The sequence below is a fragment of the Pongo abelii genome, chromosome 6 (genome assembly GCF_028885655.2).
Source record: "Pongo abelii isolate AG06213 chromosome 6, NHGRI_mPonAbe1-v2.0_pri, whole genome shotgun sequence".
NCBI classification, from domain to species: Eukaryota; Metazoa; Chordata; class Mammalia; order Primates; family Hominidae; genus Pongo; species Pongo abelii.
Genome location: NC_071991.2, coordinates 72,847,229 through 72,861,205, shown reverse-complemented (window position 1 = coordinate 72,861,205; position 13,977 = coordinate 72,847,229). Strand labels below are relative to the sequence as shown.

Genomic DNA, 13,977 nt, shown 5'->3' with positions numbered 1-13,977 from the left:
CAAAAATGGTCTGTGTTGGTTACATTAAATTATTTTAAAAACAAACAAATTTTACATTCTAAACCAACTTAAGGTAGCTAATATTAAGACCTTTGTGCAAATTCCTCAAAAGCCTCTTTTATATTTTGGGCGTAACTTTGCCTGTCAATAAACACACACACCTACTCCAGCATTTTCATGACTACAAAGTGTTCTACTATATGACATCATTATATTTAGAGTTTTAGTTAAATCTGTTTATTGATCACTACTTAACTATGACTTTTTCATCTTACAAGGAAAGATACAATAAACATCACTGGGGGTATGCACATCCTTAACTATCTTTTTACAATAAATTTCCAGAAGTAAAATTTCTTGGCAAAATAGCACACGTAGGTGCAGGTTATATATGATATATAAGTTCCCAGGAAAGACTGTTACTAAATGTACTATCTCCACGCTTCCTGATATTGTATGAAAGATGTTCAACCTTTATTTATCTATTTGACTGCTGAGGTTAAAGTTTTCATATTTTTGTTGGTTTTTGTACTTTTGAACATATCAGTTTTATTTCTTTTGTGAAAAGGTTTTTTATGTTATTTGCTCATTTTAATTGGAGTGCTGATTATACATTAGTGATGCATGAGTATTTTCTATCTGACCTATGTTTTATACGTAGCAAATATTTTCCTAATTTTTGATTTGCATTTTGGTTTTCAGTGATGGAATTCAAATATATAACGTATTTTCAAAAATGATTTTTCACTTCAGTAAATATTATACAAACAGAAACTTAAATTTTTAATACTTTAAATTTGATTTACTTGGAATTACTTGTTTGAAAGATGAATGGAAGGTGGCTATGACCTGAAAATACAAATAGTTTACTCATAGATATGAAGTATAATCTTTAAAAAACTATTAGCCTGCCAGGAGTAAAGGAAAAAGAATTAAAAATATTAGTGAATATATAATCTTAGGTTTGTTTCCTGACTTCATATTCTATTACACTTATCTACCAGCCCATTCCTGAGGTAGTACCACACTGTATTCATTTCAAAAACTGGTTGATTATTCCTAAATATTCATTCTTAATTATGTCTGTCATCTCTGTCTAATATACTATTTATTACACATTGTCAAAAGTAATTTTAATGAATTATCCACCAAGTTGTCATACTGAAATCTTAAATAAGGCAGTTTAGATTTTACATCGTTTTAATGATGTTGTGTCTATTTGTGTGTGGTAAGTGAAAAAAATGTATTCCCTCTAAGATGATGGTTAACATAAATGCTATTTTGTTAAACAAACTAATGTTGAAAAGTGATAGCTCCTAATTTAATAGAGATGTTTATCTGAAAGGAGAAAAAGGAAAAACACTTTTAATGTTAAAGAATCATACATACTGTGACTTTTCTTCCTAAGTAAGATTCACTTATCTTGATATTCCTGGTTACATCTTGGCTTTTTACGAATAAATATGGTTGTGATTCACGTAGCTGACCATTGCACATATCAAAAGTAACTACATCACCTCCTTCCTGGGCAACAAACCCACAATTACATGACACTGGATAGTGAAGGCTTCCGCAGTCCCACTGACGTACATGGATTTCAAAATCACGTGACATACTCTTATAAAGCACAAATGTTCCAGTCTTGAAATTATCATATACCCTATCATTAACAAAAGGCAACTGCATTAAAAAATCGTGTAAAATATCATAATAGTATGTTATTGATTTGCAACAGCTTTATGTATCACGATCATTTTGTTGTATGCACCGAAGGAAACAAAGTAGTCATAAACACCTCAATCTCTCCCACTACTCCTTTCTTCCCTTTCACCACTCCAGTCAACCTGCTCTCCTTGAGCAGGGCAGGCTGGCTCAATGGTCTTCTCCCCATATGTGTACACATGTGACTATCTCCCTCATCTTTGAGTACTTGTTAAATGTCACCCTCACCAAATGGCTTTTCGTAACCACTCTATTTTAATATAAATTGCAACCCCTCTTTTCAGCCTTCCCTTTCCACCCAATTTAGTTTTCTTCACAGCAAGTATCTTCCTCAGATACACTTTATATTTTACTTATTAAATGTGTTTATATCTCCCTTCCCCTTTGCAAAAGCCAGCTCCATGAGGGTAGAGAGTGTTTGTTTTGTTCACTGCCATACCCCCAGTACTTAGAACTTGGCTTTTCACCTAGTTGTTGCATAATTAATCTTGTTGAATTGTCAGATTAAATTCATCACTACTACGCTTTCTTGAGATTTTTCCACTAAAATGTCTAAGCCTTTAGTTATAACTGTAAAGGATTCTTGCCTGTTAGATCAGTTCCTTCAGGTTCTTAACACCTGTTGACACCATTGGAGTATAACTTTCTTATAGAACAGTTTCTATATATTGAACAATTTTACTGACAATGATCATATTACAATTTTTTAAGCAAACCACAACCATCTTGCATCATGAAACAAATGTTGATGCAACACTAAGACATTCTTATCATTTTCCTTACAGACATCCCAGAACCATGAATCTCCCAGAATGATATAACTGAGTTTAAATCTTTCTATGCAGATATTAATAACAAAATAGTTTAGATTACTTTTTGGTCTTTTGCCCATTTTACTTTAAATTCCAGAGGCAAATATCCAGGTATCCATAATAGTTATAATAGTTTTTTTCCTGAGTATTCTTGTCAAGACTTAGGAGTAATTAGTTTTAAAAAGAATTCTAATAAGTTTAATCATTTTGCCTAAACTTAAAGATTGTTTTATTATCATATGGAAATGTTCTAAACATCTTTAAATAATTTAATCATTATTAAAAATTTAAAAAGAGTCTAGCAAAAAAGATTCTCTGCATTTGTAATAATATATATTTTTACAAGTTCAGCCTTGCAAATAATCCATGTTTTTTACTAAGAATTAGATTTTAAGGCAAAAAATTCTACATAAATAAACTAGTATCTTGAAACAAGCCAGTAATGCCTTTCTGTCTAATTTCAGTGACTAGGACTAAAAAATTATAAAACAATACACTGTTTAAAATAAAACAACAAAATCAAAGCAAACAAAACTACTAAAAGAAGAAACTTTCAGAAAATTACCTGCCATCAAATGTAATTATATGCGGGTCAGTAAATGAATAGCAGTAAGCAGTTGGGACATCCTTTACTTTGATCTTAAAAGCAAAGATATTTTTGGTAAATATTACCATTAATTATATTTAGTGATATATAAAAAATTGCTTAGCAATCTCAACAAATTTTCAATTAATTATTGTTTTTATCATAGTTATTGAAAATTGAATCATTTAAAAACTAATTTACCAAAAAATTTTTTACATAAAAAGTTTATGAGACATAATGATAAAATACACATTTCTTCTTAAAGCTTCACTTGCAGTAATAGTTTTGTAATTTGTCAACCTGGATGCTGTCTGGAATGTAGTTGTTCCACAGGAAATCCTCATTAACTATTGGTTGCACTACAATGTTTGTAACTCTATCTCCGTCTCGAGAAAAATCTGTGACAGCAGTGTAGTACACAAAAGTGTGGCTACAGGTTCCATTAGCACAGGAAGATGTCTGGAGAAGGTCCACATGACAGGAAGACAGTGCCAAATTTAATCCTAGGTGTTCTCTACCTATTTAATGAAAAAATAGGTTTAAAAATTTCCAAGAGAATATACTAACCAAAGCATGTAATAAATTAATTAACATGAAACACTGAATTGTAAGATTATTCTCAAATTATTTTCTCTTTCTTAAAACATATGGTTGCAAATTTTGTCTAAATTAAGCCAAAGCTGTTGAATCTACCTGATATTTACAAAGAATTAATCAACTATAATATATACATATGTACACATAAATACATATTACAATTTTCAATTAGGTTATAAACCTGTATGCAACTGAAGGAAATTCAAAAAGAATAGATAAAATGTATTCTTTTACATATTACGTATATTATAATTTTACATATTATATATATTAACATGATTTTTTCTCTCTAAGATTTGTACCTTGGGCCCAGATACTTCTGTAATATTTCTTAGCATATGTGTTCACGTTCTATCCATTGTTGAATAGTAGCAATGGCTTTTAATTATTGATAAAGGGCTTATCATCTTGAAAAATAGAAAAATCAAAACAAATGAAGCTGATCTCACAACAGTAACAAGCTATCTTCTTTCACCTCCCAAATGTCCCAATATATTCACAACCTTGAGATGCTCTCTCGCTTCGATAACAAAGAAAAAATAATTTGGAAAGGAAATGGTAACAAAAAAAGAGAAAAGAACTCCAGGAATTTGTATAACTAAACAAAAAGAACAGATTTGCCCCCAAAATTGGCCGCAGAGGAAGTGTGCTATCATATCCAATTAATGATTCCAAAGTTCTCCTAAGAATCAAAAAGGAAAAAAGTTGTTAAAAAATGTTCTATCTTCTTTTCTTCCATACAGATTTTTTAGGTATGAAATTATATTAATCAGATATAGGCATACTGAACTATTTTTTTAGAAATATATACTTTTCCCATGCACATAAAAAATAACAGAAACATTCAAACTCTTAACCAGCTCTCTAAGGTGAATACAGAATATTTCTAGCTTAGATATAGCCCATAACATCAATTCCTCAAGCCAATACATGAGGGGTTGTTCTCTTTAAGCCTGTGAATAGTGGCATAGTCTGTTTAGAAATACACTTAGACACCAACTGGTTCCCTATGAAAGTAAAGATTTAATGTTACTGTACTTAAAGAGGACAAGATGAGGAGTATCCAGAATGAAATTCGGAATTTTTTCTTCAGAAAACAAAAGCCATTTTTAATTCTCAGAGAATAAGAACATGCATGCAAACTTCTAAAATGTAGAAATATATTTAGGCTATTATTATATTATTTTAGCAATGCTTGCCTTGTTGAAAGAATTGAAAGCATGAAAATATATTTCAAAGTATACCTGTAACTGAAGGAAATCTTTGACTAACATGATTTTGGAAAACATCAATAACATCATCCTCTTTCTGTTCTCTCCATAAACTATAGTAATATTTGCATAATATGCTTTTCAGAGCTAACTTGAAGTAGAATTGTGTCAAATAGTCCAAGAGAGAGGGTATAATTTAATATGTCTGGGCTGTAATTAAAAATATAATGTTGCTCGTGGTGCTCCTGAAATCTGAGTGGGTAGGTAGGTATTATCTGAGCCTGTTTACTGTCAACAATCCTAAGATGACCTCTCTTAATTCCTCTATCTCTTTAGCCGTCTCTTTTCTTGAGTGCATCATTCCAAATGATTCTCTCCTGGCTTTTTTATCCTCTTGTTTCTCTGATTTAATTATTTATAATATGGACATGAAGGTCTATAGATACCTTGTGTTTGGTGTATTCACTAAAGACAATGTAATGTTCTATGGTGAAAATGTATGTGGTATGCTGATGAAATTGTAATCTCTCTTAAAGGTTATATTTTAATTTATGTATCTGTAACTTGCTTTGATCTCTACATCAGAGGCTCAGTGGGAAAAAGAACATAATCAAGCCAATCACTGCTATGCATGGTTTGTCCTCGCATATTCTATCTCGTTATGTGGGAGGATTTCCTCACTCTGTCCATCGACACATATGTGGCCATGTATCACAACATCCATATAATCAGTAATTGAAATAGAAAAATTTTAAGACACGAGATCCCAAACATACATTAGGGAGAGAAACTTGAAGGATGCATTATGAGATCTATATTTCATAAGCTTGAACTTTTAACGTAACTTATCAAATGTCTCTCATTGGGGATGATTTGAAAAATCTTAAAGAGCAGTTTTTCCCTCGATTTCTGTAAACTAAGCAAAGAAAGGAATAAACAGGAGACTGAGAAAAAATAGGAGAAAAAAAGAGGAGCGAGAGGAAAAAGATGATGATGAAGAGGAGATTATTCACTATTTTTTTTCTTTTTTTTAAATGTATGCTTTCAGCCAAGAAGAAGAAATGCGAATTGCTTTGGCAATCGTCAGTTTGGCCCAGTATTAGTAATATGATTGGGCTAAAATTTGATGTCAACATGCAACATGATTTATCATATGAGTACACTCCAGTGACTTCCTACAGGAAAAAAAAGCATTATTGTTTGCAATCTAATAATAAGATAAAATAAAGTTAGTATATTACCTTGATCAATAGTTTTCAGTTTTAATGAGATTTTGCATTCTTGATCAAGCTCACTAAATTCAGAACAAATAATAGGAACTGTGCTTTCTATCCTCAGGTAGTATTCTTTCCCATCCTCTGATATAGTGCTCAATTCAGGCTGCAGCTGGTATAAGAAAATACGTAGAAAAATTATGTTAAAATATAATTTATTTCTAAGGCACAATTTTGAAAGCGCATTTTCTCAACAGCACATATTTTACTAAATAATAACTTAAGCCCTAGAATGTTTTAACTAAGCAAGACCATTAAAATCAAACCTATAAAAATACAAGCAGCACACACAGGAGTACACGGAGCTGCTGTACTGCTCTGAGTTTGACTCACTTTGGTTCCCCAACACATTTGGCAAATCATGTCCAAGCCTGCCTCAATGATTCTGTTTCTGTGCTGAGCACTGGAAAGTGAAGAAGAAAGAAATATTTCTATTTTCTTCCATTTTATTGCTAATGTTTACTGACACACCAACAGAAGACTCTGGTTTTTCTTAGGGATTAATACCACCATCTCAATTAGAAATTTAAGTACTTTTAATACATAAATCAAATTATTGTTGTCACCTGAAATATCTCCACACTTAGCTTATTTCTCAGCATCTGATTTCCAGAGTTGAACTTACTGAGAACTGGTACAACCCAGGACTGGCCCTATTCTCATTCACAGGCCAATCCTTTTTTGAGGCAGGAATGTTTTCATTCAGTCTCGAGTCTTGGCTAGCTCTCAAAACAGATGATTCTTAATACTGAATATTCTCCCTGTTAGCCTAATCAGAAACAGTACAAAGGTGGGGGTGCTGCCTATTGACCCCTGACACTGTCTGCTGAGTGCTAATCAATGTAAACCAAAATGTTCCTGTGTTCTCAAGGCTTGACCTCTGCTTCCCCTCACACTGTAGTTATGCAATTCTGACAGTGTGGTCCACTCTTCTCACTTCTTTTCCTGGTTCCTACCGTGCGTACATGGACTTTATTCATAAACAGGGTTTATCCTGGTCCTGAGTCCTATTCTTACAATCTTATCATTTATCTCATCTTGTCCTTGAACTAGAAATGAATCTAGGTCAAACTCGAGTCCTGTGGGTGAGACCTTCCAGGTTCACCGTGCTTGCCTGCCTGGACCATTTGATATTGCCCCCACTTCTTCCACTGCTTATTAATTCCCTGTCACCTCTGCTCATCTGCTAGAATAGCTCTTCAGTTCTTGGATCCTGGTGCTACCAGCAACAACCAAATCTCCTTCTCTGTTTAGCTAGCTCAATCTTTGCAGTCCGTAAAACTCATAGCTCTGGGTCAATTCTACTCTAGTCAGAGACTCTACTACTTGGCCTGGTATCTGTCTTCCAAAATGCATGATAACTAAATATTACTAGGCTAACTTTAGTTACATGATGGAATGAATTAGAGGAATAGACCTTTTGCTTTATTCTAATTTGAGCTATTTCTTTAAAAAATGAAGGTACATCTCAACTTTAGTTAGCAGGACCCCTCAAACTTTGTTGTGCATTAGAATTATTGGGGCTTTTCTTCAAATACTCATGGCTCTCAACATTCCGATTCAGTCTATGATGAGGTACAGAAACCAGCATGGACAGACCACAGTTTGGGAAACATAGTTCCAGAGGAATAATCTTTCTGATGCATCCCCACTGCTACGTACCTTAATGCCTGCAAAAAATTCTTGGCTTTCGATGGCTACACTTTGTACATGAGGATTCTCCAAGAAAAAGACAGAAGCGCTGCAGAATATCTATGGATATAATTATAAAATAATCACTTAGCAATTCAATTTTGGAGAAAAGATGTGTAAATTTTCATTTTTAAAATCCTAATTTTAATTCTTCATAGATAGTATATAAACATAATAAAAGAATTAAATAATTTAAAAGCTTACTTGATATTCGAGAAAAATTCCATCATTATAAAATATTAAGTATTCAAACCTCAACATAAAGTATAGTAGGCTTTGTATTTAGGATGTTTTTAAAAAGTACTTAAGGCCGGGCGTGGTGGCTCATGCCTGTAATCCCAGCACTTTGGGAGGCCGAGGCGGGCGGATCACGAGGTCAAGAGATCAAGACCATCTGGCCAACATGGTGAAACCCCGACTCTACTGAAAATACAAAAATTAGCTGGGTGTGGGTGTGGTGGCACAAGCCTGTAGTCCCAGCTCCTCAGGAGGCTGAGGCAGGAGAATCGCTTGAACCTGAGAGGCGGAGATTGCAGTGAGCCGAGATCACGCCACTGCACTCCAGCCTGGCGACACAGTGAGACTCCGTCTCAAAAACAAAAAGAAAAGTACTTAAAAAGTGACATCATCATTTAAAAAATTAAAACTTTTTTCTAGAATAAACGTATATAATTTTAAAACCTGAGAGGGACATATATGTATAAGAACTTAAAGTATAATAAAAATATATATATAAAGGATTAATCAATAATAATCAGCAAATTACTAAAATAATATATTCATGCATAGTCATTAAGATCACTGACTCATCCAGTTGTCACTAGAATTAGCACACTTGCAAGGAAAAAAAACAAAAAGAAAAATATTAGGGCTTTATACTCTGGAGACAAGATCTATTTTTTGGATATGATGTTTAAAAATTGTGTTTGAAAATCAATACATTCATGAAAATAAAATCCAGCTGTTTTTTAACATACCCTGTCTCCAAGTCTGAGATTGATGCCATCAAGTTCTAAAAGAGAGAATGCCTGAACTGTGGTCTCTTGTTTCAGCTCTTCCTTGACTTCTTGAGAAGAAAGCCTAGACCAAGCTACGTAAAATCCCACTGAGTTTTTTGTAGGGGGAACATCAAAAGAACACCTACAGAAAAGCCTGGACTCAATCAACTCCACCAGAACCTTTGGCCTTCCTGCAGGTGGAGGTGGCAATGAGGCAGTCAGCTGACCTGGGGAGAAAATGCATAATTTGTAACTGGGAATCTTAGACAATGGAGACTGGCTTATGGAAAAAGTACTCAAAGACTATAACTCTGGGGTTTATCTTAAGAAAAAGCAAACTAAATTTAGAAAAATGATTATTTCTAGCAATCAACAAAGTAATACATTCATATTCTCGCCCATAATCACACAAATATTGATAGCCAAGCAACTTATCAGCTCAAGCTTATATTAATGCAGGTTGAATATTTGTCTTTGAAAAGTCTAGCTCTTGAAAAGAAATTTGCATTCTTTGAAGCAATCATCTTTTCTAAAAGATGGAACAAACAAAATTAAGGTTTAGTACATTATAATTCCTTGTTATACTGAGAAATAGCCACAAGAATGTAAAATCAAATTACTTTCTCTTTTACTGTTATAGTTTTCTCTTATAACTCAACTTATCATTACTCTGGGCTAAAAGAGTTATTCATTGCAGAGGTGATTATACTATCTTAGTGAAATATCTTATTCCTTTCATTTTTCTGAGGTTAAAGAAATTTGAAGTTTCCTCTAGGAACTCACAGGAAGATTTTATATCATTTTGAACTCTGGGCATTTGCAAAATCAAATCGGGGGATCTGAAAGTCTTCTGGATAAGATTTTGTTTAGTTTTGTTCTGTTTTAGAAAGCAGAAAAATATCTGAGTGGTAAATTTTTAAAAGAAGATTTTAAAATGTTTTAAAATGTATAATTTGTCTATTTTATAAATATGCTAATTTTAGGACAATCACAAAATAATCTTTCAGCCTTGCCATGTAGATTTTGGAAAATTCTGGAAAGACCTTGAAATCTTTTCTGTGGAAAAAATGTACTTTTAGATATTTTACAGTGTTATTTTGTTATAGTCCCAATGACAAATGAATTATTTTCAAATTTACCTAGTTAACAAATATTTTGCTAAGCATTTTAAACATTAGACCAAATCAGTATATTCAAACTTGAAGGAAATAATAAACTACTTTTGAATATATATTTGATTTTAAATATTATATATCTGAGTAAAAATTTACCCTTAAATAAACTAGGAAAAGGACACTTATTTTAAAACAGGGAAAAGCTATCTATGGAAATGATTATTAAGAATAAGAGAAGACAAATGACTGAAAAAAATAATTCATGATGATTAAAATGTTTGAATCAATACTTTAAACAGAGAACTATCTGGGCAGATTGATCATTGCTTGCAACAGTATAGATGAAAGAAAATTTCTTACATTTAAAGAAAAAGGTTTAGAAACAACAGATAAATTATTTCTACTTAGAAAATCAAAATTAGTATTCCTTTGTCAATTCTAATATTAGTATGTATTAAATATATTAATACATTTTCCATTTTATCATGAAGCTTTATTGACTTTTGACTCAATACTTTCATTTAGTGTTGCTTCCCCAAATTGTGTCCAATTTGCATAGCAGAGTTTTTTTTAATTAATTGCATAAATGTTCTAAAGAGCATAATAAGTAGGTGAAATTTATTATTTATTTGAGAGGAAAAAGTGATTTTGCTACAATACATGTACAGTATAGAGAATTTATATCTATTATGCAGAGTAGTCAAATAATTACATTTTATGTTTACTGCTGCTATTATGAATATTGTTTGATTACTTTATGAACTTAAATCACAGGGCTTAATTAAACTGACCTCCACATACAATAATAGCTTGTGTAAAATATACAAAAAAAAAGGGCTAGAAAAAAACCATTTGTAATAGGGCATGAAATCGAGCATGAAAAATCAATTCAGAGTGATAAATGTTGAGGATTATTATAAAACTCTTTTTAAAATACCAAGCATAATCATTTCTAGACCTGATATTTGAACATTATATGATCTGTCCTGATTTATTTTATGTATTTATGGCTTGTTCCACCATATAAAACACCTCTGTTAATTAAATTAATTATATGTCAACAGTCTCTCATGCATTTCAGATATCCTATTTGGCTAACAAAATATGATAAGGCTAATAATCCCATAAAAGGCTAATATTTCAATAAATAATTTCAATTTCTGCTCATCATGTAGGCAGATGACATATATTTTATCACTTAGATAATCTACTTAGAGTAATTTATTTTAAGGCATATTATAGTAAGAGGATTTCTTAATATTTGAAAAAACTTTAAAACGTTTAAAAAATAGAAAATAAAAAGTATACATTGAAAGGAAGAGAAAAATTTTAATCACTATCAACATCATTGATGTTTATCTTTCAAGATCTGACACAAATACAATCGTTCCCTTAAAAAAAAAGGTATTGTTATATTGTATAATGTACTTCGATATTTTAATGGTGTTTGCAAAATATTTTGTCAGTGTTTATGTATCAGAAATATTGACTCAATCAGCCAATCAGCAGTTACTGGATGTTTGCAGGTTTCTTAAAACATTATTAGACAAATTCTGTTATAAATATTGTGCTCGCACACTTACCTAAATAGTTCTCTAAGACATATTTTTGAAAGTAGAATTGTTAGGTACAAACACATATGGAGTTTTAAGAATGTTGATATGAACTGCCAAATTTTCTTATGAAAGATTCTACTAATATATACACGTTTGCCTAACTCTCTGTACCTCAGCCAACTCGAGGACTATTTCTTAAAGGCACGATAAAGTTATTTTTATTTTTGGTAGCTACCAGACTTTGGTTATATCAAATATCAATATAATTCAACATCCAAAGCTGCAGAATATAATTATCTGTTGAAATAGTCTAGTTTATAAAAACATTATTAAAAAGCAAAATATGATACTTACGAATACAATCACCTCCTATTTCAGTTTCATCAGAACCACATGGGTGTAATCGTGCATCAGAAATAGCTGCCAAAGGTTAAGGTTTGTATAATTATACAGCTGGGCATGAAGATATAAATCTACATATATCCAAGATGACAATTTATTGAAGGATGATTTAATACAGACTAAGACTTTCTTAATTCTTCTCTTATTTCATAACATTTTTTTCCTTTTAAGGGTAAGATCAAATGGAAAGATAAGGCATCATATTTCAAAACAATCAAAGCTTTAATATCTTATTTTCTAAGTACAAATCTGCATTTTTAAATAATGAAACGCTGACAATATCAAATGCCGGCAAGGATGTGGAGCAACATGTGCTGGTGAGAATTCAAAATGGTACAGCTGTTTTGGAGAACAGTTTAGTGGTTTCTTACAAAACTAAACATATTCTTAGCATATGACATAGAAATCATGCTCCTCTATGTTTACCCAAAGGAGCTGAAAACTTATTTCCATACAAAAACCTGCACATGGAAGTTTATAGCAACTTTATTCATAATTGCCCAAACTTGCAAGCAACCATGATGTTCTTCAGTAGGTAAATGGATATGCTGTTGTACATATAGACAGCATGGAATATTATTCAGCCTTAAAAAGAATTGAGCTATCAAGCCACAAAAAGACATGTAGGAAACTTAAATGTATATTAAGTGAAAGAACCCAATCTGAAAAGGCTACCTACTAAGTGATTCCTACTACATGAAATCCAGGAAAAAACAACACTATGGAGACAGTAAAAAGAGCTGTGGTTGTCTGGAGTTGAGAGGAGGGAGGGGTGAACAGGCAGAGCAATTTTTAGAGTAGTGAAACTAGTCTGTATGTTCCTATAATACTGGATACATATTATGAGAAATTTATCCAAACCCATAGAATTTACAACATCTAGAGTGAACCGTAATGTAAACCATAGACTAGGTGATAATGGTGTGTCAATGTAGGTCATCAATTACAACAAATGTAGCACTCTGGTGGGGGACGTCGACAATGGGGTTGGGGGACTATGCATGTGGGAGATTTACAGGGTATATGTGAAATCTATAATAACAGTGAAACACACTATAATCTCCAGAAATGTATACAACAGTTGGTTTTATGCCAGTTCCTTGGTAATCGATTCCCCATACTCATTTACAGGATTACACCACCAATGAGCCAAGGACAGAGGTGGTAATACTTACAACCCAATGTTCTGAGTACAGTTAACTGGCACAAGAGCAACTATCTAAACAAAGGTAGGCTCATCAGATTGCTTCTTGAAAGAATTTAGTATTTAAACTAAAAGACACGAAGTTGGAAGCTGAGTCAAGTTAATGACGGAGCTCTATATGAATGTCTAGACTACCGTTGCCAATATCTGGAAGTTGATCTATTTCTCACAGTTTCTGAGACTTTCCTATGTAACTCTTCTTCAGATCCAATGACATATCCTAAAACCCTTAGATGTGATTATCTTTTACATTATTTTCAGTTGTTTTTTGTTATGTGCAAGCCAAACAGATTTGAAATAACCTTAACTACTAGACATGTACATGTATATATAAAAGAATGCAGTATTCCTATAAAACATGAGGCCAAAATACACAATTTTCTTGCCCAAGGACTCCCTAGAACTGTGCCCCATCTGTGCTTGGGGGGTTTTATCATCTTTTCCTCTTCCTTCTATTTGCTTTTCCCAGATTGCTTTCGTAGAATACAGCCAGCACCCTGGCTCAAATATTTATTAGGATTAGACAATTAAGAATCTCTAGAAACATTAGCAAGGAAAAAAAGAAACCATTCTGCTTGAAACCTTCTGTTTCTTCCTGATTCAACCATATGCCAATAATTAAACTATCATAAAGTAGTAGTTGTCAAGAAAGGAAGCAAACAAGTGGAAATCTAGTTTCAAAGCATGTAAGATATGCAATATTTGAGGTCCTGTGCACAGTAGTGGAACACGGTTGGGCTGCACGAGTAACTTGGGTTAGCAGAAGGAACACTGTAAAGAAAAGAGATGCTTGATCTGCATCATGAAG

At 32.5% G+C, this 13,977-nt stretch overlaps 1 protein-coding gene across 1 annotated transcript in view; it reads right to left on the bottom strand.

Annotated features, from left to right (window-relative positions):
- VWDE (von Willebrand factor D and EGF domains) overlaps window positions 1-13,977 on the bottom strand; it is a 76,650-nt gene that overhangs the window by 39,585 nt on the left and 23,088 nt on the right. The window contains exons 4-10 of the mRNA XM_063726067.1: window positions 11,918-11,983; window positions 8,872-9,119; window positions 7,865-7,954; window positions 6,170-6,314; window positions 3,421-3,638; window positions 3,100-3,173; window positions 1,390-1,660 (exon numbers count right to left, since the gene is read on the bottom strand). Of these exons, the coding sequence (XP_063582137.1) occupies window positions 1,390-1,660; window positions 3,100-3,173; window positions 3,421-3,638; window positions 6,170-6,314; window positions 7,865-7,954; window positions 8,872-9,119; window positions 11,918-11,983 (1,112 nt within the window). The remainder of the gene's footprint in view (window positions 1-1,389; window positions 1,661-3,099; window positions 3,174-3,420; window positions 3,639-6,169; window positions 6,315-7,864; window positions 7,955-8,871; window positions 9,120-11,917; window positions 11,984-13,977) is intronic.